At 36.5% G+C, this 26597-nt stretch overlaps 2 protein-coding genes across 2 annotated transcripts; both read right to left on the reverse strand.

Moving 5' to 3' along the window:
• Positions 1–211: 211 nt before the first annotated feature.
• On the reverse strand, positions 212–857 carry LOC104648484 (protein TRACHEARY ELEMENT DIFFERENTIATION-RELATED 6). Its single transcript, XM_010325800.4, has one exon. It carries the CDS (start codon positions 762–764, stop codon positions 360–362), a length of 405 nt encoding a protein of 134 aa, XP_010324102.1. The 5' UTR covers positions 765–857; the 3' UTR covers positions 212–359.
• A 5540-nt stretch (positions 858–6397) lies between these two features.
• LOC138337544 (glycine-rich RNA-binding protein 10-like) lies at positions 6398–6781 on the reverse strand. Its single transcript, XM_069287461.1, has one exon. It carries the CDS (start codon positions 6779–6781, stop codon positions 6398–6400), a length of 384 nt encoding a protein of 127 aa, XP_069143562.1.
• Between the last annotated feature and the right edge of the window lie 19816 nt (positions 6782–26597).

Genomic DNA, 26597 nt, shown 5'->3' on the forward strand with positions numbered 1-26597 from the left:
AGGGTGTCACATGAGTGTAGCTAAGTGCCTGAAGAGTATACTAGTCATTGGGAATTCTTTATTCCAAAACTTTACTAGGCTGACCTTTAGATTTAAAGTGATCAATAGGATGACTGATACCATGTAAAATAGATCTTGAGTCTAACTCAAGAGAAACAGTTAACTCAAGAAGTGAAGATTGCCTAAGTCATGATAAAGAAAAACAGAAGAATTGAATGGTATGTGAGAAGTTGTGACTTCAAAGAAATTAAAACATCAAAAAAAAATTATAATTAACTTTATACAATAGTAACTCTCATTCTTGTCATTTTTTTTATTTTTTTTTTAAAATGAAATAAAAATCATGAATTGATGCTTAATTAAGTTTGTCTATGGGCAGCTTCAAGAGCAAAAGGTGTAATTTCTGAAGATTTATTATTAGCATGTATGAAGTTATGATGATGAACTTCTTCCAACTCTTTCTTTGTCCTTATAATGTCATCTTGTTCATGCAAATCTTCTTCTACTGAGAGTACTATTGTCTCAAGTTTCCCATGAGGTCCTTCAACAATTGCTTCCTTTATTTTAACATGATCATCAATGTGTTTCACTTCTTTTTCTTCAACTAGCATTATACTCTTCTTCTTTTTCTTCAAGAAGTATGTGCAAAAAGCAAGAATAGCTAGGCCAAGTAAGATGCAACCGAACGTCGAGAAAACGAGTATTACTATGATGTAGCTTTGATCAGAGGAAGGTGGTGGTGGAAATGGGAAGTTGTTATCCATAGTTTTGATGTGTTGGGAAATTGTTATGAGTTTTGTTGAGAGTTCTTGATGATGACTTTTGAAGTTGTGATGAAGAGTATATTGAGTTCTTGGCTTCTTATTTATATGTGTGGTTTAGATCTTATTTATATGTGTGGTTTCCTAAAGGTTTAATTTATTTGTATTACTTTTTCTTTCAGTCAGTTAAAAAATTATTTCTTTTCTTTTTTGGTAATTTCTTAATTTTAAGTTTTAACATGATTTTTGGTACATTCTACATATTTTTATTTTAAAATTACTTATTAAAATATATTTTTTATTTTCTTAAATTTCGTGTTAAATTGAAATCAGATAAACAAAGAGAGTTTTTCTCCTTTTGTTTTTAGGGTATGCTTTGAAGTAAGTAAAGACTTGGCTCAGATGTGAAGATATAGGAAGTCTTAATTTTGATGCGTTGATTGTAGTGAAGAACACTTTTTCCTTTGTTACACTCTTTTACAAACGTAGTTATTTTGCTTTTTAAGTGATCTTCTAGTGTCCTACTCCTCAAAAACATGGAAATTCTACAGGAAACTCAAAGGCAACTGTGGTGTTTGAATTAATTTACATGCACCTCGATTAATTTTATGAAATATATGTCATATTTCATAAAAAACAAATATCAAGTAACTCAACATGCAACTAATTTCACAATACGTGTCAAACTAAAGTCAATGTCGAAGTAAGGATTTTAAATTAGAAAGTATAACATCTAAAGAAAATAACACACGAATAAATTGAAAGAATTCAACATACACTATAAATATATTAAAAATAATTTTAACTATATATAAATACTATAATTTGTTTGAATGAACTCCCTGACCATTAGTTGGCTCAGCCATAGACCAAGGATAGAACAAATCTAAAAAAATCACTTTCACTAATTACTAAAGTCACACCATTAACTCTGCTCTAATCATGATTGTCCTATTTCTACAAGTGTTGAGTGCAAAATAAGTTCCATTATTGATCCACCCTTTTCTTCTCCCACTTCGCTTGAATATGTTTTAATATAACACCTAGTAGATCTGTCGAAATTCTATCGATATACATAAATTTGGGATTGAGGGAGTAATGTATATAATTTGAAAATTACGTATAATATATTATAAATTATAATAATTAACATCATAAAATACTTTTTAAAAAATATAAAAAATTGAGTCAACTTTTCAAATTTTATTTGGGCGACATAAATTGGGACAAAGGAGATAACATATATTATTTAAAATTGACACAAAAATTAAAATACTATAAATCACAGTAAATAATGATTTTTATAAAAATTTTAATTGATCGACTCTCCAAACTTCACAAATTAAAATTAAAAAATATTAAAATATATCGGACTCGCACTTACAAAGACTTCTATCAAGTTGCAGTAACATAGTTACATGATAATATAATATAATAGATTAGTAAATTTCACTTTTTTATTGTTAAAACTAAAAATAAATGAGCTATGTGTGAAATGGATCTTAAATTTCACCGCTCTTTATTTCTTATCACATAAAATCATTTGAGGACATTTATTTTAGGTAGTTATATTTGAGAAATCCATTAAAGCACTTCAAAATAATTGATTGTTGTCATCTTTTAATATTGTGTGACAATATATTAGAGAAAGAATAAAAAAGAGTTATTGTTTTGATTCTTTAATAAAATCAATAGATGCTTTGAAGGATTTAATATGGATGTCACATTATTGTAGGAGAATCTGAATAATATAGGTTAAAGGTGTTTTAGTTGGATATCATTTGACTAGGGTTAGGCATATTATGGTTTAAAACAAAATAAATGACTGAACTAATTTTATTTTTTTAAAAAAATGATTTCAATTTGTTCGATCAATTTTGATTATTAAACCTAGAATTTTGGTTATTTGGTTCGATTTTCGATTTTAAATTATTTTAATACGGTTAAATCGAAAAATCAAAATCAAATTGCACTATACTTACAATTATGAAAATTCTCACAAAAACTTTTCAGAAAAGAATTCTAATTTTTTCATAAATCACTTTCGAAAATTGTGTTTTATTCATTGTTAATGATCTTCAGTATTCTCCCTTAATACCATTAACTAAACTAGTAACATACATTTTCTATTATCACACAAGAACTCCACTTTATTGTATATACTAATGAACATTTTTGTGATTTGCACGGTCATAAAAACTATCTCTAAATTTAGAAATGAACTTCTTATATATTCTTACAAAATCAATAATATATATTAAAATGTTTCCTCTGATAAAATAAAGTAAAACATGAAATGAAAAGTATATAGGTAATATAAGTAGAAATTAATTGTATTTTAATATCATTTCTTAATTATTATTTTTAAAATTTTATTTTTACCCGTATCTAATCTCCCCGTCATTTGTTTATACCATAAATAATAAGCTCTAGTTTAGAAAATATATTATTTTTTCTCAATTTCTCATTATTCTCTTCTTGATTATCTCCGCTTTCTTACCCTACTTCCTCTTTTTATTTGTCTGGATTGTTACTTTCTTTGATCCTTTCTATATATTTTTATTTATTTAATTTCATTATTTTTTTATTTCTCTTATTCTTATTGTACGTAAAAAATAAATCAAATTAAATGCTATAACTATATTTTGATTTAATTGTGTCCTGTGGCAAACTGTTTGTCAGTTACCTCTCTTCCTTAAACTCTCGCTCGCCACTCTCCCTCTCTCGCTCCATCTCTCGCTTTTATACAAACACAAGTGTATACACTTGTGTTTGTATAAAAGGAGGAAAAACTGTATATATACATATATTTTTGTTCCCCTCTCTCCCCTCTCCCGGATCTTGCTCACCACTCTTCCAGATCTCGCTCGTCACCTTCACCTCTATCACTTATACAAACAGAAACGAATTGTATAAATAGTGTTACTGTTTGTATAAAGCAAGAAAAGATTGTATATTCACTTGCAAATGTATATATCTTCGTCCTATATGCTTATATATTTATACAATACAAATATTTCTCTGCCCAATTTTTTTTTGTCTTTCTCTTTTTCTCGTTTTATACATACACAAATTACACAATTGATTTGTATACAACTGATTTCTTTTGGATATGTTTAACGAATTATACACTTGGTTTCTTTGTATATGTATAACAAATTATACATATTTATGTTTGTTATGGAGCACAATTATGCGAACTTTGCTATATGTGAAAGTTGCTCTTTTTTAAATACTTTTTTTCTACTTTAATATTCTAATCACCAATGAAAATTCTAACGTCTTTCATCTTTCTTCATCTTTTATAGTAATTATCTTGCCTAATTAATTGAGTAACTTTTTAATCAAATTTAGATTTTAAAATTAATATAATAGGTACTAACACATTAAAGAGACTCGAATACAATAAGTGATAGTTAATAGTAAGTAATTAAAAATATGAGTTATATGTATTCATGAGAAATATTTGAAGCACTGACTTTTATTTTTTTGACATTTTTTTTGTTTTAATAGTAAAAAACAGATTTAAAAATAGGAAAATGGTAAAAAAAAATTGAGAAAAAGAAAAATGTGGTTATTAGTTATAGAGTTGGAATACCACTTTGTCTATGCCTAGTTAAATATGAATATACATAGATATTAATTTTAAATTTCCAATTACCATATATTTGGATAAATAAAAAATTGTGGTGCTAATTCAATTTTTTTTTATTTGTTAATGTTTTTATTCATGAACTTTTTGATATTTTCATAACAATCTACAAAAATACACAGGAAAAAAAATTCTTACATAAATAACGAACAAAAAAGAAAATAAATCAACAAATTAAAAGAAAAACACACATATAATTATAACAAAACCTCCATCTATTTGCATTCACTACTTAAATAATACATTTCTCCTCAACTTATTTATAATTATTCTTATGATTTATTGTTCAATGTTCATTTTCATTTTCTCATTTTTTTCTTTTTATTAGTATAGTTTTTTCCTCTTTTTAAGTTTTTTTTTTCATCTTTTTAGAAAATTATCTACTTAATAATGTACCATATGGTCTTCATTTTGATAAAGACCATGATATATTCTTCAAGATTAATCACATTGATGTTCATATTAATTTGGTATAAGTTCATCAAAATGAGAAGAAAATTTAATTATCTTGAAGGATTTCATCAAGAGAGATGATCATATTAGCACAAATTTTTGAATGATTTCCAAATATTTTGAAGATTTATTCATGTATTATTTGATTTCATCTAATATTATTCTATTTGTTTTTATATTATTTTGATTATATATAAATAATTTCATGTTATTCAACAAAAATAAAATTATGAAACTCTAGTGATCATCATATTAGAAATCTCAATTAGCAATTTTTACTCATTTTACTTTGCTCTTCTTTCTTATTATTATGTGAATGAACGAAGAGAACCCCCTACCCTACCCCCCGGAGTCCTCAGGGCGCACGCCCCGAGAAACCCCCCACCCCCCGGAGTCCTCAGGGCACACGCCCCGAGAAACCCCCCACCCCCCGGAGTCCTCAGGGCGCACGCCCCGAGAAACCCCCCACCCCCCCGGAGTCCTCAGGGCGCACGGCCCGAGAAACACCCCACCCCCCCGGAGTCCTCAGGGCGCACGGCCCGAGAAACACCCCACCCCCCCGGAGTCCTCAGGGCGCACGCCCCGAGAAACACCCTACCCCCCGGAGTCCTCAAGGCGCACGGCCCGAGAAACACCCCACCCCCGGAGTCCTCAGGGCGCACGACCCGAGAAACCCCCCCCTCCGGAGTCCTCAGGGCGCACGGCCCGAGAACCCCCCCCTCCGGAGTCCTCAGGGCACACGGCCCGAGAACCCCCCCCCCCTCCGAAGTCCTCAGGGCGCACGCCCCGAGAACCCCCCCCCTTCGGAGTCCTCAGGGCGCACGCCCCGAGAACCCCCCCACCCCGGAGTCCTCAGGGCGCACGCCCCGAGAACCCCCCCACCCCGGAGTCCTCTGGGCGCACGCCCCGAGAACCCCCCCCGGAGTCCTCAGGGCGCACGCCCCGAGAACCCCCCCGGAGTCCTCAGGGCGCACGCCCCAAGAACCCCCGGGAGTCCTCAGGGCGCACGCCCCGAGAACCCCCCCGGGAGTCCTCAGGGCGCACGCCCCGAGAACCCCCCCTCGGGAGTCCTCCGGGGCGCACGCCCCGAGAACCCCTTTACCCCCCATCCCCCGCGGGAGTCCTCAGGGCGCAAGCCTCGAGAAACCCCCCTACCCCCCCATCCCCATCCCCCCTCGGGAGTCCTCCGGGGCGCACGCCCCGAGAACCCCCCTACCCCCCCATCCCCCACGGGAGTCCTCCGGGGCGCACGCCCCGAGAACCCCCTACCCCCCGATCCCCCACGGGAGTCCTCCGGGGCGCACGCCCCGAGAACCCCCCTACCGAGAACCCCCCCATCCCCCACGGGAGTCCTCAGGGCGCAAGCCCCGAGAAACCCCCCCTCGGGAGTCCTCCGGGGCGCACGCCCCGAGAACCCCCTACCCCCCCATCCCCCACGGGAGTCCTCAGGGCGCAAGCCTCGAGAAACCCCCTACCCCCCATCCCCATCCCCCCTCGGGAGTCCTCAGGGCACACGCCCCGAGAAACCCCCCTACCGAGAACCCCCCCTCGGGAGTCCTCCGGGGCGCACGCCCCGAGAACCCCCCCATCCCCCACAGGAGTCCTCAGGGCGCAAGCCCCGAGAAACCCCCCTACCCCCCCATCCCCATCCCCCATCGGGAGTCCTCAGGGCGCACGCCTCGAGAAACCCCCCATCCCCATCCCCACCCCCACCCCCATCCCCATCCCCATCGCCATCGCCATCGCCATCGCCATCGCCATCGCCATCACCATCACCATCACCATCACCATCACCATCACCATCACCATCACTACCCCCCCATCCCCCCCCCCGGGAGTCCTCAGGGCGCACACCCCGAGAAACCCCCCATCCCCCCCGGGAGTCCTCAGGGCGCACGCCCCGAGAAACCCCCATCCCCCCGGGAGTCCTCAGGGCGCACGCCCTGAGAAACCCCCCATCCCCCCTGGGAGTCCTCAGGGCGCACGCCCCGAGAAACCCCCCATCCTCCCCTCCGAGAGTCCTCAGGGCGCACGCCCCGAGAAACCCCCCATCCTTCCCCCGAGAGTCCTCAGGGCGCACGCCCCGAGAAACCCCCCATCCCCCCCGGGAGTCCTCAGGGCGCACGCCCCGAGAAACCCCCCATCCCCCCCGGGAGTCCTCAGGGCGCACGCCCTGAGAAACCCCCTACCCCCCATCCCCCCCGGGAGTCCTCAGGGCGCACGCCCCGAGAACCCCCCCCCCCCCCCCCCCCCGAACCTCGGAGCGCCGTACTCTGAGGCCCTCTTACCCTAATGGAATTCTTAATTTTATTATTTTTGTGTTTTAGTACCTAAATGAATTTTGTTTTCAATAGTGAAAAAATTCTTTTGAAGTAAAAATTCAATAATCAATTTGAAAAATTACATGTGGGTTGGAATGGGTTTTGCTAACTTATGAGTAGGTTAAAACTAACCAAAACTTTTTGATTTTTAAGAGATTTAGTGAAGTTAAAGTAAAGTTATATATAGTTAGAATTAGTGGATAGAGAGCAATAGAGAGAGAGAGAAGTAGTTTGGGCCTTTTGTGCCCAAACTGTTGTTGATTTGGTCCTCTTTGGGTCTAAATTGCTGCTGACTTGAGCCAAATTTCAGTGTATACAGAAAACTGTATTTAGTGTATACAGGCTTGTATAGCAGCCCCTTCCCTGCATTTTTTGCTTTCGTTTGCCCTGTATTTCAGCTTCCCTCCCTTCCACTCAAAGGAATTCAACTTGATGAAATGCAAGGAATTAGTCCAGAAGTGGACTTGAATTGGTATCACATGCAAGGAAAATAAAATATAAAGATTAGAGTAATCGAAAGGATCTTTAAAACCAAGTGTTTGTTGCTTACACATTAATTACACGAGAATGTTGAGATATACTACCATGAATATTATACCGAAAATCAAACAAATATACCCATTTTTCTAGACAAAGATATTTCCTAATTTTATACTTGAAGAAAATTAATTCCCATGGAAACTAATCACAAGAAAAGAACAATACATGGAAACTAATCACAAGAAAAGAACAATACATGGAAACTAATCACAAGAAAAGAAATATAAACTATAACTTAGGCTAATACAAATTAGATTGAGATTAAGAAAGAAAAATAGACTGGCTTTAATATTCAACAAATCATAAAGACTTAGCCACTGACTAGTATCCTGACACTCTATTTGCAACCAACAATAACACAATCATTTGATTCAACCCAATAGAAACACTAAATCATGAGTTGGAACTTGCCCCTCGAGAACAGATATTAGACACATCTATTGTATTGAGGCAGTGACTCGAAACAAAAAAGAAATAGCTAAGATTTATGCTTACATTTGCACCCTTTTGACGAAAGTTCATATACATTCACAACTAAAAAAAGTTAAAAACAATCGAAAAGAAAAGCATATTAATTCATCATGAAGATATGCATTGACTCAATCAATCTCACAAACTACATCAAAACCCGAAAGAACATTTACAATCCACCTCACAAGTAACAACTCCATATTTTGCATCGAAATGAATACTAGCTACCACATAGTTAACCAAACTCACGATTAATTTAAGAATATTAATAAACAAATGCATCTTACAAGAAACTTGGATCATGCTAATGGAACAACAACAACAACTAGAAAGAAAGGACATGGCATTAATTGCCACTTTGGACATTAGCCAAAGCCATGAGTGCAAAACCTGAGGAAGAACCATCATAAACAAGGAACTTGAAAGAAGACTAGCGTTAGAAATGGACTCAAGTCGAGAAGAAAAATTCTACATTTATACTAATTTATTTGCGAGTAAAAGACTAGAGAAAAAAAGAGATCAAATAAGCATAAACATAGAAGCAAAGAATCATCAACACTAAACAGATAGCAACAACATATCACGAGAAAATCCAAATTTGACACCATCTTGAAACCCATGAAAACAAGCAGAAAATACAATACATGGAAAATTCCAACTGTAATAAGGCCCAAACACATTTCAAGATACAAAGCAACAAACATGATCGTAAAAGAAAGAATGAGAGATGAGAGTGTTACATAGGACGAAAGTTATTCTGATTGGAATGAACGAGCTACCAACGGTAAGCTGAAGTGAAACTCCGACAGACTCCGGTGGAAAACAAAAAAATGAGAAGGAAGACCCCGAATCCAAACTCTGAATGTTTAGTGTATAAGTCAGGAACGAAGTATTGAGCACACAAGCTACTGATCCAAACAAGTTCATCAAAAGAATAAATCCTAGTAGTATAAACAAATTGGCTACTTAATATACTATCGATGAGTATTATGAATGATTAGCATTATAAACCAAAGAATCCCATCATCTTCCAGGTTCCAAGAAGCAAATAAATAAAACGATGTAAGGCAGATTTATGCTTATATTTACACCCCTTTGATGATAATTGCAGTGGAGAAATCAAACGATATTTGCAGGCTAAAAAAATGTAAAAAACAATTGAAGCAAAGCATATTAATTCATCTTGAAGATATGGATTGACTCAATCAATCTCCGAACTATCAAAAAACCCGAAAGAATTCTATTTACAATCCAACTAACAAGTAACAACTCTATATTTTGCAGAAAATACAGATAAACGAGCAGAAAATACAAACATGATTGGAAAATAAAGAATGAGAGATGAAGGGAGAGTATTGCATCCGGAACGAACGAGCTGAAGTGAAATTCCGGTGGACAACAAACAAACGAGAAAGAACACTTACTCTTTTTGTATGCTGATTCTCTGTGTTTTCCCATCTCAAACAATGAAGAAGAAAGAGGGGAAAATCAAATTTGTAACGGATAGAAACTGGGTGTGATTTGAACGGAAGTCAATATTTGTAACGGATAGAAATTCCCCCAAATCGAAGCGATTTCATACTTAGGAATTGAAATTCCCAACGGATAGAAATTTGAACGAAAGCCAAAATCACAACGAGATAAGAATCACAACGGATTCCCCCAAATTGAAGTGATTTCATACACGCGCTAGGCTGCATTTGTTTTTATTGTTGATCGGCTTGGAACTGATATGGGCCAACCAAATTTAGAATTTTAATTAAGACGATCAATTCGGCTAAATAATGAATAACACATTAATATAAATTAATTAATGAGATTCTAAATCTTTTAAAAATTAAAATAATTAACTTAATTATAAACTAGTTAACTTAAAATATAAACTATTTAATTAACTAAACTAATTAGATAAATATTTAAATAAAATAAAATTTTTCTGAGACAATTTTCGAATATTCATAAAATGTACTAATTATATAAAACATATATATTATTTAAAAATTATAAAAATGACAAAAGAATATTTTTAAGTAACTTGAAAACATGTACTCATCTAAAAAATTCATAAAGACCATTTCACCACTTGGAGGTATTTTCTAGTACATCCAGGACATACCATACTGAACAGTCCTAACTTTCCTATGAGCTGCACAAGTAGTAGCTGTATGTCTATGGAGTTGTCAGCAATAACAGATACCATAAGACAGCAAAGGGCAATAGAGGAAGGGCATGAGGACGACCCAAGTGCCTTAGTTTACATGTCTGCTATGTGGTTCGTGCCACAGTATGCACTACTTGGAGTGCCTGAGGCTGCCCATGCTAATGATGGGAGCAGTAGGTTGTCTCATGAGGCGAAAGAAACAAATGATTATAGGATAATGTTGTACTACTATGCTAGCTAGGTGATTGTATATGTTTAGATCTCTACATTTTTTGTGCCAAATGAAGGCTGGAGCAAATGGTATCATAATACTTTTTAACCATTAAAAGAAGACTTCACTCAAACTCAAACCCTCAAATCACTTCACTTGATTCACTTGATTTTCTAAACTGATTTTTACCCATTATCTTCAATCATTTCTCATGAAATTTCAAGACAGAAACAACCCCCCAAAAAAAATCACAAAACCCACCTACATTTTCATCCTTCCATACACAAATTTACGCAAGAAACCCCATAACCAACATACAAAAGAACAAATCTTTGAACCAGTAATAAAAAGAAACGCAAAGAAAAAGAAAAGCCCAGTACTCTAATTACCTTACTCAACAAAAAGTACGCATTATCAAGCCATTTATACAAATAAAGAACAAAATCTAAGAAACACTTACGAGTTTAGGGGAATGAGAAACCGAGTTACGGTATGATTCGAGATATCTGAAATTCACTGTTCTGGTTTGCCAAAGCTTCTTTCAAAAGCTTTGTTTTCTCTTCCATTGCCAAAAGGCGTTCAGTTAACTGCTCATTCTCTTTATGGAACTTCTGCACACTATCAAATGAAAAATCTGGCAAACTGGAAAACTGTGGACTATAGAAGGCCTTTCTTGGGATTTCTTTACATGGCTGTCCCTGCAATCTCTACTCAAACTCTCAACCTCAAGCTTCATTTGGGACAAGGCTGCAGGCCCTGGCAACTTCTACCTTGACAGTATCTAAGAGAAGGAAGAAATAACACAAACTCACTTGACTAAATGGAAACATTTATAATATATCATTTATGAAGTTACGAAATGGAAAGGTTTACAATATATCATTTATGAAGTTACTTCACGATTCACTTCAAAATTCATAAAATAAGAAGGAAGAAATAAACACAATCTACATCAAAATATACATTCATGCTCTCAGAAAAGAGACAAATATTAACTGGAGAAAAATCAATTAAAGAATACACTTGAAATCAAAATATTGATCAAAACACTGATTCTAGACAAACTTAGTTACACAGATAAATTTGATCATTTTTTAAAATCAAAATATTACAGGAAATTCAATGGCATATCATATAGAGTACTCAAGGGAAATACATAAAACAGTTAACAGTTCATAACCAACTAGGAAAATGACCCAGCATAAGACACAGCCAGAAATAAAAAAAAACTGAAAATCTTCAACTGTACAGGCTTTACTTAATACTACAAGTTTATTCCCAGCCAAAGCACTTAACCAGAGATCTCAATGGACTTGACCATAGGTTTCTTTACCTCTTCCTTTGGAACAGTTACACTAAGCACTCTATTCTCCATAAAAGCCTTAACTTGATCCATCTTTGCATTCTCCGGAAGTCTAAACCTTCTCATGAATTTCCATTGCTTTGCTCCACACAATGCCAAGTATCGTTCTTATCTTCTTTCTCTACCTTCCTCTCTCTGCTAATTTGAAGAACCCTATCCTCTTTGATCTCCACTTTCACTTCCTCCTTCTTAAGCCCTGGAAGATCAGCCTTGAACAAGTGAGCTTCTGGAGTTTCCTTCCAGTCTATTCGAGTGTTAGCAAATGCAGGGGTCTCCCCTGAATTGGTACCTTAATTAGCTTCATTAGATGAGTGTTTAGCACTTCCTCCATACTTCTACTATACACTGAGACATTCTAGAGCCAAGTAGATGTTCCAGAAGCAGATGTCAAGAACTTTCTCGATTAATTCCGGTAGGCCCATTACAGATCACCACTGAGATATGGAAACTAGGCTTCTTTCAATCGGCTCAATTCAACCAGTCGTCTTAACTTTGTTCTTTACAACAGCCCACAATCATCTACTAGTTTTCTAGTTCACTTTTTTCTGCGGATCCTAAGATAATATGAAGTATAAAGTCCAAACAATTCAAGGAGATTTCTGTTACCAAAAACCACACTCATGATTTCTTGCCAACGTTCATAAGATGATACATGAACTACAAAGTCCAAATAGTAGCTAAACAGAAAGCCATATCCAAATTTTGAAGTGGAATACACAATTCAAGGTCACGTAAAAACAGAATTAGCCATTTTCTCAATCAATTTTACATGAAACATTAACCATTCTACTTATTTAATCCAAGAAAGAAACCCCCCCCCAAAAGAAATCACAAAACCCACCTGCATTTTCCTTCCATAAACAAATTTTACGCAAGAAACCCCATAACCAACAAACAAAGAAGTGAATAATCAAAGATAAAAACCAGTACTCCAATTATTTTCCATAATAAAGAGAGATCAAAATCAGAGAAAGACTCACAAGTTTGGAGGATGAGAAATCGAGCAGAGACAATTGTATTCAGTTTTCCAATCTGTGACCAAAAACAGAGAAAGCCATTGCTTTTCTCTTCGCCTTCTCTTAGTTGTCGTCTCCAAGAAAACGAAGAAGAAAGTTACTATAATACATATGCGATTTGAATTGACCGTTAGGAGCGGACAACGGAACAGGGGGCTAATTTGAATTCTAGAGAGACTGATTTTTTTCTTCCTTAATTGACAAATATTTAATAAAATTTATCATTTTTGCTCATCTTAGGTCTCACTTATTTGAGAAAAAAAAAGTGCATAAATGTTATTCTTTTATTTAAAAATTTATTTCTTAAAGATAGTTTTTGAAAAATTATAATTTCTTTCTAATATTTCTTAATACTCTTGTTCAATCAATTTACGTAAATTATATAAACTGAAACTAAAGTTATTAATGTAATTTTGGTTAACACTCTACAAACTTTTTATAAATAGTTGATTTATACTCTTTTTTTTAGATTTTATTTATTTTAGTATAATTTCAAAAATGAAATTGTACGTATTGTTATTCTTGGAGTTAATTTCCGTCTGCATACTAAAATTATTTTGGGTGGACACAAGGTAATACTCCGCTTCTATATAATAGCTCGCAAATATTATAAATGGGTAATAAAAAATAATTTAACTTTTGTTGGTGTGACATTTTAATATTAATAAAATTATATATCATATGTTACATTATATATCATGTTATGTCCGTTGATGGACATTACATTTGTGTCTCTTTACTCTCATCAATTGTGGAAGAAAATGGTTATTAATTTTTAGTAACTTATGTAACCACCAATTCTTCATTTCATCCAGTATTCTATATTTATGTTTTGTAACTTATGTAGAATTTGAGCCATTCATATGACAAATTTACCACCCACTATCTCCTATTCATCGCAAGGAAGAATTCATCACCTATAAATAGTGTAGTCCTCATTTGTGTTGAAGAGAGGAGAAGAAACAAGATAAGTACAAGAAAATATAGAGTGAAAAAGATGAGTAGTATTATATGAGGTTAGTGTAGTGAAAGAGAGAGTTGAAACATCGAAAATATTCTATGTCTTCAACTATATTCACTATACAAAAGAGAGTATTATATGTTGAAGGAAGGTGTTCTTTTGTGGAGCTTTGGACTCTTCAACTAACTCGGAGTTGTTTGAGTTATACACTGTTGTTGGGTTGTCGTATCTTGGAGGGGACAAGTCAAGAGTTATACTGCTGGATCGATGTAGATTATGCCGCAGTGGTCTTGAATCTCCTTAAAGAGAGCGAGATATCCGTGCCTCAGCCTAAAGATTAATATATTCATTTTTGTTCATCTTATTTCAACTGTAATATTTTATATTTGTGGTATATTACACCAACAACTTTTAACCTTAGTGAAATAATTCATAGTCAGATAAATATCTAAGATTTGTTTTATACCATAGATTTCAAAAGTATTTTTTTAAATAATTATTTATGTTAAATTAACGATACCATATCAATTGAGACAAAATAATGTTGTATATATAACACGACATTTTGTTATATGATTTGAATTGACACTTCAACAAATGCTCGAGAAAGTTTTGTCATTATTGTTGGTCCTTGTTCTTTAAGATGTTCAAAAAATAATAATTCAAAATATTTATCCAATTAAGATGCTAAAAAGCTATATCTGAACATTGTTTTGCCAATAAAATAGAAATAAATATATGTAGGTTTTCTCTACTTTGAAAAAATAATAATTCAAACAAGGAAGAAACTTATTTATATTGGGTGTATATATCAAGTCAATGTAATTTTTATTATTACACGATTTTTTGAAGTAAAGTGAACTATAAATTTAAATACATATCATGCATGTATTGACTTGATGTATACACTCAGTGTGGATATGTTTTACCCTTCAACCAATGTTGATTCAATAAATTGCTAGTAGTAATTTGTTAAGTAGTAGACATATGTTTCAATTTATTTGTATTTTTTTTTGTTTATTTTAAGATATTTTTTTTCACAAATCTTTAATTTCAATTTTTTCACGTGAAATATTTTGTGACTAAAAAAATTAAAAGGCATTTTGATATATCCTACGTATTTCAACTTTAAGACCGTAAGATCAAAATTATTTTCTTAAATTTTGTGTCAGATTAAAATCAATAACATTGAAACTATAAAAGTATTGTATTTATGAAATTAGGGTCACATGCTGCGTAGACGAAAAAATGGCAAAGAAAATATTTTATTTTTAAGATAGGTTTAAAATACACATTTAAATTAAGAGTTGATATTGTGTAGACAAAACCAAAATTCTAACCTTTTGAATATTTGATTTGCATTTTGAAATCAAGTATTTTCAAATTTTGTTCAAAATTTTAAAGTTGTCTCTTATCTTAATACTAATTGCAATACTCACACCAACTTTTTTAAAAATCCTCATAAAGGTTTTTTTTCAGAAAAAAATATTTGGGTGATCCGAGGCTGGATCCATTGATTAGCACACGAAAACTGAGTAACTTGTATAATTCCTAAGAAATGACATGAAAATGCAAAAAATATGCATTAAAATTATGTGAGTATTGCGTAGAGCCTTGAGGTCCCCCCCACCCCCCGCTCACCCCCCCAAGCTTGAAGTATGTGAGTTTTTTTCCCTTCTTTTAATTATTTTATTTCACGTGTGCTACAGAATTGCTTATGGATCGCTGTGCTGCAGCTATGGGTGGCAGCGGAAATGATAATTCCCGGTTATCGGTTTGGTCCATCCCGGTATCGGTTAGTTTTGATATAGACCGGTTCTTTTCGGTTCCGGGACAAGTAACGAGACAGAAATCGGGATTTACCGGTCCCTCCTGGTTCCGGAAATTACTGATCCGTTGCCGGTCCGGTCCGGTCAATTTTTCAATTTTTATTTTTTTTAAATATATCAGTTTATAGCCGTTGGGTAACGGCTAGTGGGCCCCCCAACGGCTATTTGACCCAAATATCAGCCAATTATACTTCTACCCCACCCCAACTTTTTCAATACCCTAATATTTTAAAAATTACACTTTAACCTTTTTTTCACTTATAAATACCCCTAAATTATATTCTAATATATAATATCTTAAATTTCGGGGTTTCCTTATTTGGTCTTTGGAAATTGGATTTGGAGCTTCAAAATTCAACTTTCAACTTTCCACGTTCGGCTTTCGGTGGTCATAAATGTCTACTTTTTTAAGTAGACGTCCGGAACATTCGTTATAACTTTTATTTTACATTTTATTTATATTTAAATATTTATTTATTTATTTTGTGATTTATTATTTGCATTATATTTTTCGTATTATATATAATCTCACGTATAATATTTTAATATGGATTTCGGTAAAAATATTGTTCAAAAACGAAAGGGGAAAAAAGTGCATTAGAGCGTGTAAAAAATATGTGTAACTTTACATTCTCCGATAATGCAAAAATCCGTAGTTCTTCTAAATCAAAAACTAAAGAATCTACTATATTAAGAATAAATACGGATGATTATACACATGTTGATGATACGATTTTTAATATTGACAGTAATTCAAGATTAGATCCTTATCATGAACATTTACAACATCGCTTTGGTAATTTTGATGAGGATTTGCCTAGTGATAATGATAATGATAATGATATTGATAATTATACTGATACGCCTACTTTTGATGATGATGATGATGATGATTCTGAGCTACCTACGGCTACTAATACTCCCAGTCCCTCTCCCTTTCGTTGTCCTGCCCCTGGTCCCCCGTACATCCTAGGCCTAAGGTAGAACGCACTAAAAATCGATTGTTTGGCAATTTATGACACAAAACGAAGATAAAATACAAGCTATTTGTAATAAATGTAAACATAGATTAAATCGTAAAACAATTGGTAAATCTGGTGGGACGGGACATTTGAGTAGTCATTTAATGTCTTGTCGTAAAAATGAATTTTTGCATGCTAAAGCGGTAGCGGAAGCTAAAAAAAGGGTACCCCCTTCCTGAAAATGTAGGAGAAGGCGGATCTAACATGGTACAAACACAATTAAATCACTCTAATGTTTCTGACTCTAGTTTACCACTTTCATATAGTAGATAAAAAGATCTTGAAGAACTAGCTAAAATGATATGTGTTATGGGTTTGCCATTTAGTTTTGCTGATAATCCCGGTTTTTTACATTATATTCAAATTGTATATAATCCAAATTTTAAAGGTTTTGCTATAAATACAATAAAAAATGTTGTATTTGATTATCATGAACAACATTTTCAATATCTCCGTTCTTTATTTTATTATAATACTTGTAAAATAGCTATTATTTCTGATATGGGCCGTAGTGTAAACGGTAACGATTATTTGACTGTTACTGTACATTGGATTGATGAAAATTGGTATCTGCAAAAAAGATTTTAGGTTATAAATGTTGTCAAATGCAAAAAACCAATAGTTATATTGCTCAAACTATTTTAAATATTTTACAAAGTTATGGAATATGTGATAGAATAAGTAGTATAACCTTAGATAATGCTTCAAATAATAATGTTGCTGTTGAATATTCAAAACCTACATTGTCCTTTCTATGGTGATAATTATCATATTAGGTGTACTGCACATATATATAATTTGATGATTAAAGATGGTGTACATATGTATGATAACGGATGTACGAAAGTTGAAAATGCATGTCATTTTATATTTAAATGTCAAGTTAAGCTAGGCGTAAAGATTTTCAAAATCGCTGTTTTGAAAATAATCTTCCACCTAGAAATTCCAAAAACAGTGGCTACTAGATGGAATACTTTATATGAAATGTTTGTAGTCGTTTATGAATATAGAATACCCTTACAAATGGTTTGGAATGCTCATAATTCTGATATGACATATAGACTAGATGATAGTGATTGGCGTGATATAAATGAACTTATAGATTTCCTAAAAGTTTTTTTACTTAACTACAAAAAGAATATTTGTACTTTATAGTCCATCAATTTGTACTGTTTTGCCTGATATTTGTATGATTTCTTCTAAATTATATAAATTAAAAAATAAATCAAGATTTCAACAAATCATTGATAAAATGATTTTAACATTTTAAAAAATATTATATTCCTATTCCTCAAATTTATTTAACTGCATGTTTGTTAAACCCTCAGTGTAAAGATGTAAGTGTATAAAAAATGATTGAAAAAATGTATTTTAACTTAGATATTAATGATGTATTAGAAGATATTCCTAGTTGTCAACAAGTTAAAGATAGCATAAAAATTGAAGCTAGAAAATTGTATGATTTATATTATGCTAATATAAATTTATCAAGTGAAAATGAACCTCAAAGCTCTAGGAGTAGATTTGATGAAAATAATATTGATGATTATTTACAGGATTTTCTTGAACTTTCTCACGATAATAGAAATGATTTTGATGCCTATGTTAATCAAAATACAGAACCTACTGAAGATATTCTAGCATGGTGGAGAAATCGCGGCAAAGGATTTCCAAAACTACAACTGATGGCTCGAGATATATTAGCAATGCAAACGTCATCAGTAACTTCGGAAGACGTCTTTAGTGCAGCAAGGTTTCAAATTGGAGAACATAGGCATTCACTAGCAGCCGACAACTTGGAGATATCAGTATTATTTCTAGATTGAATTAATGCCGAGAGAAGAAATTTGGGTCGTGAACCACTACCGACCAAATTTCAACATGACGTTGATGAAGTAATGCAGGATTATAGTGACGACGGGATTGAAGCATTGGAAGATATTTCTATTCAACCAGTTTCCGAACATGTTACTAAAGAAATGTTGAAATTTAAATTTTATAACTTTAAAGTTTGAAATTTAAATTTTTTAACTTTAAAGTTTGATTTTTTAAAATTTTTTTTAACTTTTAAAGTTTGAAATTTAAATTTAAATTTTTTAATTATTATAATAAAAATTATATTCAATTAAAAAAATTAAATCTTTAAGTTTTAAATATTTTTTTTAATACTGTCCGTCCCGGTTACCTGTCCGGTATACTACCGGTTCCCTTTCGGACCAGGACGGAACAAGACAAATTTTACCGTTTTACCGGTATAGTCCGATCCCGGTTCGCACAGTACAAATTCCGTCCTGGTTTCGGAACTTACCGGTTTGGTTCACCCGATTCCGGTACCGCCGCCAGCCATAGCTTCAGCTGATTTTTAAGTTTGTTTTTAAGAAATAATTCAACTTTTAAATTTTTTTTTCACGCGTACCCTCGACCCTATCCCTACCAGCCCCCACCCAAAAAAATAATTTAAATGTTGCTTCTAAAAAATATTTTCAACATCAAAAATTCATTTTTTTCACCTCGACCCACCCCGAACTCTCTATCAGCCCCCACCCAAAAAAAATAATTTAAGGTTGTTTTTAAAAAATATTTTCAACTTCAAAATTTCATTATTTTCACCCCTACCATCGACCCAACCCGACCCCCCTATTAGCCCCCTACTTCGATTTATTTTTCAAGTTTGTTTTTTAAAAAAAGGTCAAATATTTTCTACTATCCAACAAAATATGAGTTAAAAAGTCAAAAATCTAGTTTTACGAGAAAATATTTTCTAGGAAAACATTTTGCTTCATACCAAACATACCCTTACTGTTAGCTGCATATTCTACTCTCTATTTATTCTATACTTCCAAGCTGCATCAACTTTAATTGTGTTTATATTTTCTAGATTCCTGCACCCTTCAGGTATAGCCTTGCAACATGGATGACTATACCCGATAAATAGAAGACGTGAAGCGATTGTTGTCCAAGATAATAAAAACTAAGGCATAGAGCGGTTAAACAAAACAATATTTCATGCAACCGCGATAGATATCACTCCTTTTCCTTGTTGTGATGGTTGTACACAATTAATTTCCAAATCCAATCGTTGAGAACAATGTTATAGAACAAGTATGAAATGTCAAGATTATCCAAAAGTGGAACAGAGAACAACAAATGGCTAGTCAACTACACATACAGAAGGAGCAAAGGAGTAACAGAGCAAGCAAATGTGCATGACGTATTATATTAGCCAAGAATGCACAAATTCGAGTAAACTGCGCAGGAATGATACAAAATGATTAGTGAAAAAGAGCAGCATTTAGTAATTCTAGTAAATCTAATGATGATACGTCCGTCAAAAACTTGGCAATACAGCCGGTTGTCCCTCACGGCCAGTACGACCTATTTTCAAGGTCAAACGAGCCCCGAAGCGCGTATATCCCTTATTTCGATAATTTTTGTGTGGTATAGCAAGCCTTTTTTGGGTGATCCGAATTCCGATATTAAAAATGCAAAATTTTTTTGTGGACGTCCGTCAAGAACTTCTCTATGCATCCGTTTGTCCCTCACGGCAAATCCAATCCATTTTCAAGGTCAAACGAGCCCTAAAGCGCGCATACCCCCTATTTTGACGATTTTCGTGTGCTATAGCAAATAATTTTTTGGGTGATCCAGATTCCGATGTCAAAATGCCAAAATTTTTTGTAGATGTCCTTTAAGACCTTGGCTATGCAGCCGGTTATCCCTTACAGGAAGTCCGACCCATTTTTAAGGTCAAAGGAGCCCCAAAGCGCAAATACCCTCCATTTTCGATGATTTTCGTGTGCTATAGCAAACCATTTTTTAGGTAATCCGGATTTTGACGTCAAAAATGCCAAAAGCTTTTGTGGACGTCTGTTAAGACCTTGGCTATGCATCTGGTAGTCTATCATGTCCAGTCCGACCCATTTTTTGATGTCCAACGAGCCCCAAAGCGTGCATACACCCCATTTAGATGATTTTCGTGTTCTATGACATACCATTTTTTGGGTGATAAAGATTCCGACGTCAAAAGTTCAAATTTTTTGTGGACGTCCGTCAAGACCTTGGCTATGAAGCCAGTCGCCATCACGGCCTATTCGACCCTTTTTCAAGGTCAAACGAGCCCCGAAGCAAGCATACCCTCCTTTAGACGATTTTCGTGTGCTATATAGCAAACCATTTTTTGAGTGATCCATATTCTGACGTCAAAAATTCCAATATTTTTTGTGGATGTCCGTCTGGACCTTGGATATGCAGCCAGTTGTCCCTCACAGCTAGTCCGACCCAATTTCAAGGTCAAACGAGCCCCGAAGCACGCATACTCCCCATTTAGATGATTTTTGTGTGCTATAGCAAACCATTTTTTTGGGTGATCCAGATTTTGACGTCAAAAATTCCAATATTTTTTGTGGATGTCCGTCTAGACCTTGGATATACAGCCAGTTGTCCCGCACGGCCAGTACGACCCATTTTCAAGGTCAAACGAGCCACGAAGCGCGCATACCCCTATTTTGATGATTTTCGTGTGCTATAGCAAGCCTTTTTTGCGTAATCCAGATTCCGATGTCAAAAATGCCAAAAACTTTTGTGGACATCCGTCAAGACCTTCTCTACGCATCGGTTGTTCCTCACGTCCAATCCGACCCATTTTCAAAGTCAAACAAGCCCTAAAGCGCGTATACCCCCATTTCAATAATTTTCGTGTGCTATAGCAAACCATTTTTTGGGTGATCCAGATTCCGATGTCAAAAAGGCCAAAATTTTTTGTGAATATCCTTTAAGGCCTTTGTTATACATCCAGTTTTCCCTCACAGGATTTTCAGGCCATTTTCAAGGTCAAACGAGCGTTGAAGCGCGCATATCACCCCCGATTTAAATGATTTTCATGTGCTGTAGCATACCATTTTTTGGGTGATCAGGATTTCGGGGTCAAAATGCCAAAAAATTTTAAGAACGTTCGTAAAGACCTTGGCTATGCATCCGGTTGGCTCTCACGGCCAGTCCGACCATTTTTGAGATCAAACGAGCCCCGAAATGTGCATACCCCAGTTAGATGATTTTCGTGTGCTATAGCATACCATTTTTTTGGATAATCTAGATTCCGACGTCAAAAGTTCCAAAACATTTTGTAGACATCTGTCAAGACCTTGGCTATGGATCCAGTTGGACATCACGGCCTGTACGACCCATTTTCAAGGTCAAACGATCCCCGAAGCGTGCATACCCCCCTATTCAAATGATTTTCGTGTGCTATAGCAAACAATTTTTTGGGTGATCCGGATTCCGACGTCAAAAATGCAATAAATTTTGTGGACGTCTGTCAAGACCTTGGTTATTCATCCGGTTGGCCCTTACTGCCATTCCGACCCATTTTCAAGGTCAAACGTGCCTCGAAGGGCGCATACACCCCATTTAGATGATTTTTGTCTGCTATAGCAAACCATTTGTGGGTGATCCGTATTCCGACGTCAAAAGTTCAAATTTTTTTTGTGGATGTCCATCAATACCTTGTATATGCAGCCGGTTGGCTCTCACGGATGGTCCGATCCATTTTAAAGGTCAAACGAGCCCCGAAGCACGCATACCCCCTATTTAGATTATTTTCGTGTGCTATAGCAAATAATTTTTTGATTGATCCAGATTCTGACACCAAAATGCCAAAAAATTGTATGGACGTCTGTTATGGCCTTGTTTATGCATCTGATTGGCCCTCACGGCCACTCTGACCCATTTTCAAGGTCAAATAAGCCCCGAAGCACGCATATCCCCCATTTAGATGATTTTCGTGTGCTATAGGAAACAATTTTTTGGGTTATCCGATTCCGATGTCAAAAGTTCCAAAAATTTTTGTGGACGTCCGTCAAGACCTTGGATATGCAGTCGGTTTTCCCTCACGGCCAGTTCGACCCATTTTCAAGGTCAAACGAGCCCTGAAGCGCTCGTACCCCCCATTTAGATGATTTTCGTGTGCTATAGCAAACCATTTTTTGGGTGATCCAGATTTCGACATCAAAAATACCAAAATTATTTGTGGACGTTCGTAAAGACCTTCTCTATGCATCCGATTGGCCCTCATTTCAATTCCGACACATTTTCAAGGTCAAACGAGTGCCGAAGTGCCCATTCACCCCATTTAGATGATTTTTGTGTACATCAAACCATTTTTCGTGTGATTTGTATTCCGACGTCAAAAATGCCAAAAAATTTTATGGACGTCCGTCAGGACCTTGGCTATGCAGCCGATTGGCCCTCACGGCCAGTCCGACCCATATTTCAACGAGCCCCGAAGCGCGCATACCCCTATTTCGATGATTTTTGTATGCTATAGCAAATAATTTTTTGGGCGATCCGTATTTCGACGTCAAAAATGCCAAATTTTTTTGTGGACGCTCGTTATGACCTTGTCTATGCATCCGGTTGGCCCTCACGGCCAGTCCAACCAATTTTCAAGGTCAAACGATCCCAAAGCACACATATTATCCATTTAGACGATTTTCGTGTGCTATATCAAACAAATTTTTGGGTCATCCGGATTCAAATGTCAAAAGTTCCAAAATTTTTTGTGGACGTCCTTCAAGACCTTGGCTATGTAGCCGGTTTGCCCTTACGACAAGTCCGACCAATTTTCAAGGTCAAACGAGCCCTGAAGCGCGCATACCCCCCATTGAGACGATTTTCGTGTGCTATAGCAAACCATTTTTTGGGTGATCTGGATTCCGATGTCAAAAATGCAAAAATGTGGATGTTCATGAAGACTTTGTCTACGCATCCGATTGGCCTTGATAGCCAGTCCGACCCATTTTCAAGGTCAAACGAGCCCTGAAGCGCGCATACCCTCATTTTGACATTTTTTCGTGTGCTATAGCAAACCATTTTTTGGGTAATCCGAATTTCGACGTCAAAAATGCAAAAAAAAAATTTTTGGACGTCCGTCAAGACCTTGGCTATGAAGCCGCTTGGCCCTCACGGCCAGTGCGACACGTATTCAAGGTCAAACGATCCATGAAGCGTGCATACCCCCAATTTTGATGATTTTTGTGTGCTATAGCAAACCATTTTTTGGGTGATCTGGATTTCGACGTTTAATAAGCCAAAAATTTTTGTGGACGTCCGTCAAGACCTTTGCTTTTCAGGCGGTTGGCTCTCGCGGCCAGTTCGACCCATTTTCAAGGTCAAACAAGTCGCAAAGTGCGCATACCCTCCAAATTTCAAAAATTTTCATGCGCTATAGCAAACAATTTTTTGGGTTATCCAGATTCCAACGCCAAAAAATGCAAAAAATCTCGTGGACGTCCGTCAAGACCTTGGTTATGCATCCGATTGGCCCTCACGTCCAGTCCGACCAATTTTAAAGGTCAAATCAGCCTCGAAGCACGCATGCCCCAATTTCGATGATTTTCGTGTTCTATAGCAAGCCTTTGTTGGGTGATCCGGATTCCGATGTCCAAAATGTCAAATTTTTTTGTGGACGTCCGTGAAGACCTTGTCTACGCATTCAGTTGCGCGTCACGGAAAATCAGACCCATTTTCAAGGTCAAACGAGCCTTAAAGCACGCATACCCCTCGTTTCGATGATTTTCGGGAGCTATAGCAAACCATTTTTTGGGTGATCCAGATATCGATGTCAAAAATTCTAAAACTTTTTGTGGATGTCCGTAGAGACCTTTGCTATGCAGCCGGTTGGCCTTCATGGCCACTCCGGCCCATTTTCAAGGTCAAACGAGCCCCAAAGCGTGCATACTATTTCGATGATTTTTGTGTTCTATAGCAAACCATTTTTGGGGTGATCTTGATTCCGATGTCAAAAATGCAAAAAAAAAATTGTGGACGTCCTTTATGACCTTGGCTATGCAGCAGGTTGTTCCTCACGGGTAGTTTGGCCCATTTTCAAGGTCAAACGAGCCCCGAAGCGCGTTTACCTCCCATTTCGATGATGTTCGTGTACTATATAGCAAACCATTTTTTGGGTGATTCGGATTCCGACGTCAAAAATGCAAAAAAATTTTGGGGACATCCGTCAAGTCCTTGTCTACACATCCGATTGGCTCTAATGGCCATTCCAACCCATGTTCAATGTCAAACAAGTTCTGAATCGTTCATACACCCCATTTGGACGATTTTTGTGTGCTATAGCAAACCATTTTTAGGGTGATCCGTATTACGACGTCAAAAATGCCAAAAATTTTGTGGACGTCCGTCAAGACCTTGGCTATGCATCCGATTGGCCCACATGGCCAGTCCAACCCATTTTCAAGGTCAAACGAGCCCCAAAGCACGCATATCCCCCATTTAGACGATTTTCGTGTCCTATAGCAAACAATTTTTTGGGTTATCCGAATTCAAATGTCAAAAGTTCCAAAATTTGTTGTGGACATCCGTCAAGGCCTTGACTATGCATCCGGTTTGACCTCACGGCCAGTCTTACCCATTTTCAAGGTCAAACGAGCCCTGAAGCGCGCATACACCCATTTAGACGATTTTCGTGTGCTATAACAAACCATTTTTTGTGTGATCCGGATTCCGACGTCAAAAATGCCAAAATTATTTGTGGATGTTCGTAATGACCTTGTCTACACATACGATTGGCCCTGATAGCCAGTTCGACCCATTTTGAAGGTCAAACGAGCCATAAAGCGCGCATATCCTACTTTTGACATTTATTCGTGTACTATAACAAACTATTTTTTGGGTGATCCAAATTCCAACGTCAAATATGCCCAAAAATTTTGTGGAAGTCATTTAAGACCTTGGCTGTGCAGCCAGTTGGCCCTCACGTTCATTCCGACCCAGTTTCAAGGTTAAACAAGCCCCGAAGTGCGGATACCCCCATTTAGATGATTTTCGTGTGCTATAGGAAATTATTTTTCGGGTGATCCAAATTCAGACGTCAAAAATGCAAAAAACTTTTGGACGTTCGTCAAGACCTTGGCTATGAAGTCGGTTGGCCCTCACGGCCAATCCGACCCATATTCAAGGTCAAACGAGTGACGAAGCGTGCATACCCCCCATTTTGACGACTTTTGTGTGCTAAAGAAAACCATTTTTTGGGTGATCCGGATTTTGGCGTCAAAAATTTAAAATTTTTGTGTGGACGTCTGTCAAGACCTTGTCTATGCAGCCAGTTGTCCCTCATAGAAAGTCGACCCATTTTCAAGGTCAAACGAGCCTAGAAGTGCGCATACCCCCTATTTAGACTTTTTTCGTGTGCTATAGCAAACCATTTTTTGGGTGATCCGGATTTCGACGTCAAAAATTCCAAAAGCTTTTGTGGACGTCTTTCAAGAGCTTGTCTACACATCAGATTGGCCCTTATGGACAGTCTGACGCATTTTCAAGGTCAAACAATCTCTGAAGCGCGCATACCCCCCCTATTTCGATGTTTTTCGTGTGCTAGAGCAAACCATTTTTTGGGTGATTTGGATTACGAGGTCAAAATGCCAAAAAAATTTCTAGACGTCCGTCAAGACCTTGGCTATACAGCCCGTTGTTCTCATGGTCATACGATCTGTTTTCAAGGTTAAACGAGCCCTGAAGCGCGCATACCCCACATTTCGACGATTTTTGTATGCTATAGCAAGCCATTTTTGGGTGATCTGAATTCCGACGTCAAAAATGCCAAAAGCTTTTGTGGACATCCCTCAAGACCTGGTCTACACATCCAATTGGCCCTTACATCTAGTATGATCCATTTTCAAGGTCAAACAAGCCTTGAAGCGTGCATACCCCCATTTCGACGATTTTCATGTGCTATAGCAAACAATTTTTTGGGTGATCTAGATTACGACGTCAAAAATGCCAAAAATTTTTATGGACGTCCGTCAAGACCTTAGTTATGCAGCCGT

Source organism: Solanum lycopersicum, chromosome 7, assembly GCF_036512215.1.
Source record: "Solanum lycopersicum chromosome 7, SLM_r2.1".
NCBI classification, from domain to species: domain Eukaryota; kingdom Viridiplantae; phylum Streptophyta; class Magnoliopsida; order Solanales; family Solanaceae; genus Solanum; species Solanum lycopersicum.

Excerpts from the sequence above, each read along its gene's own strand:
- LOC104648484 (XM_010325800.4), bottom strand. The coding sequence starts at position 764 with ATGGATAACAACTTCCCATTTCCACCACCACCTTCCTCTGATCAAAGC.
- LOC138337544 (XM_069287461.1), bottom strand. The coding sequence starts at position 6,781 with ATGGGGGTTTCTCGGGGCGTGCGCCCTGAGGACTCCCGGGGGGGATGG.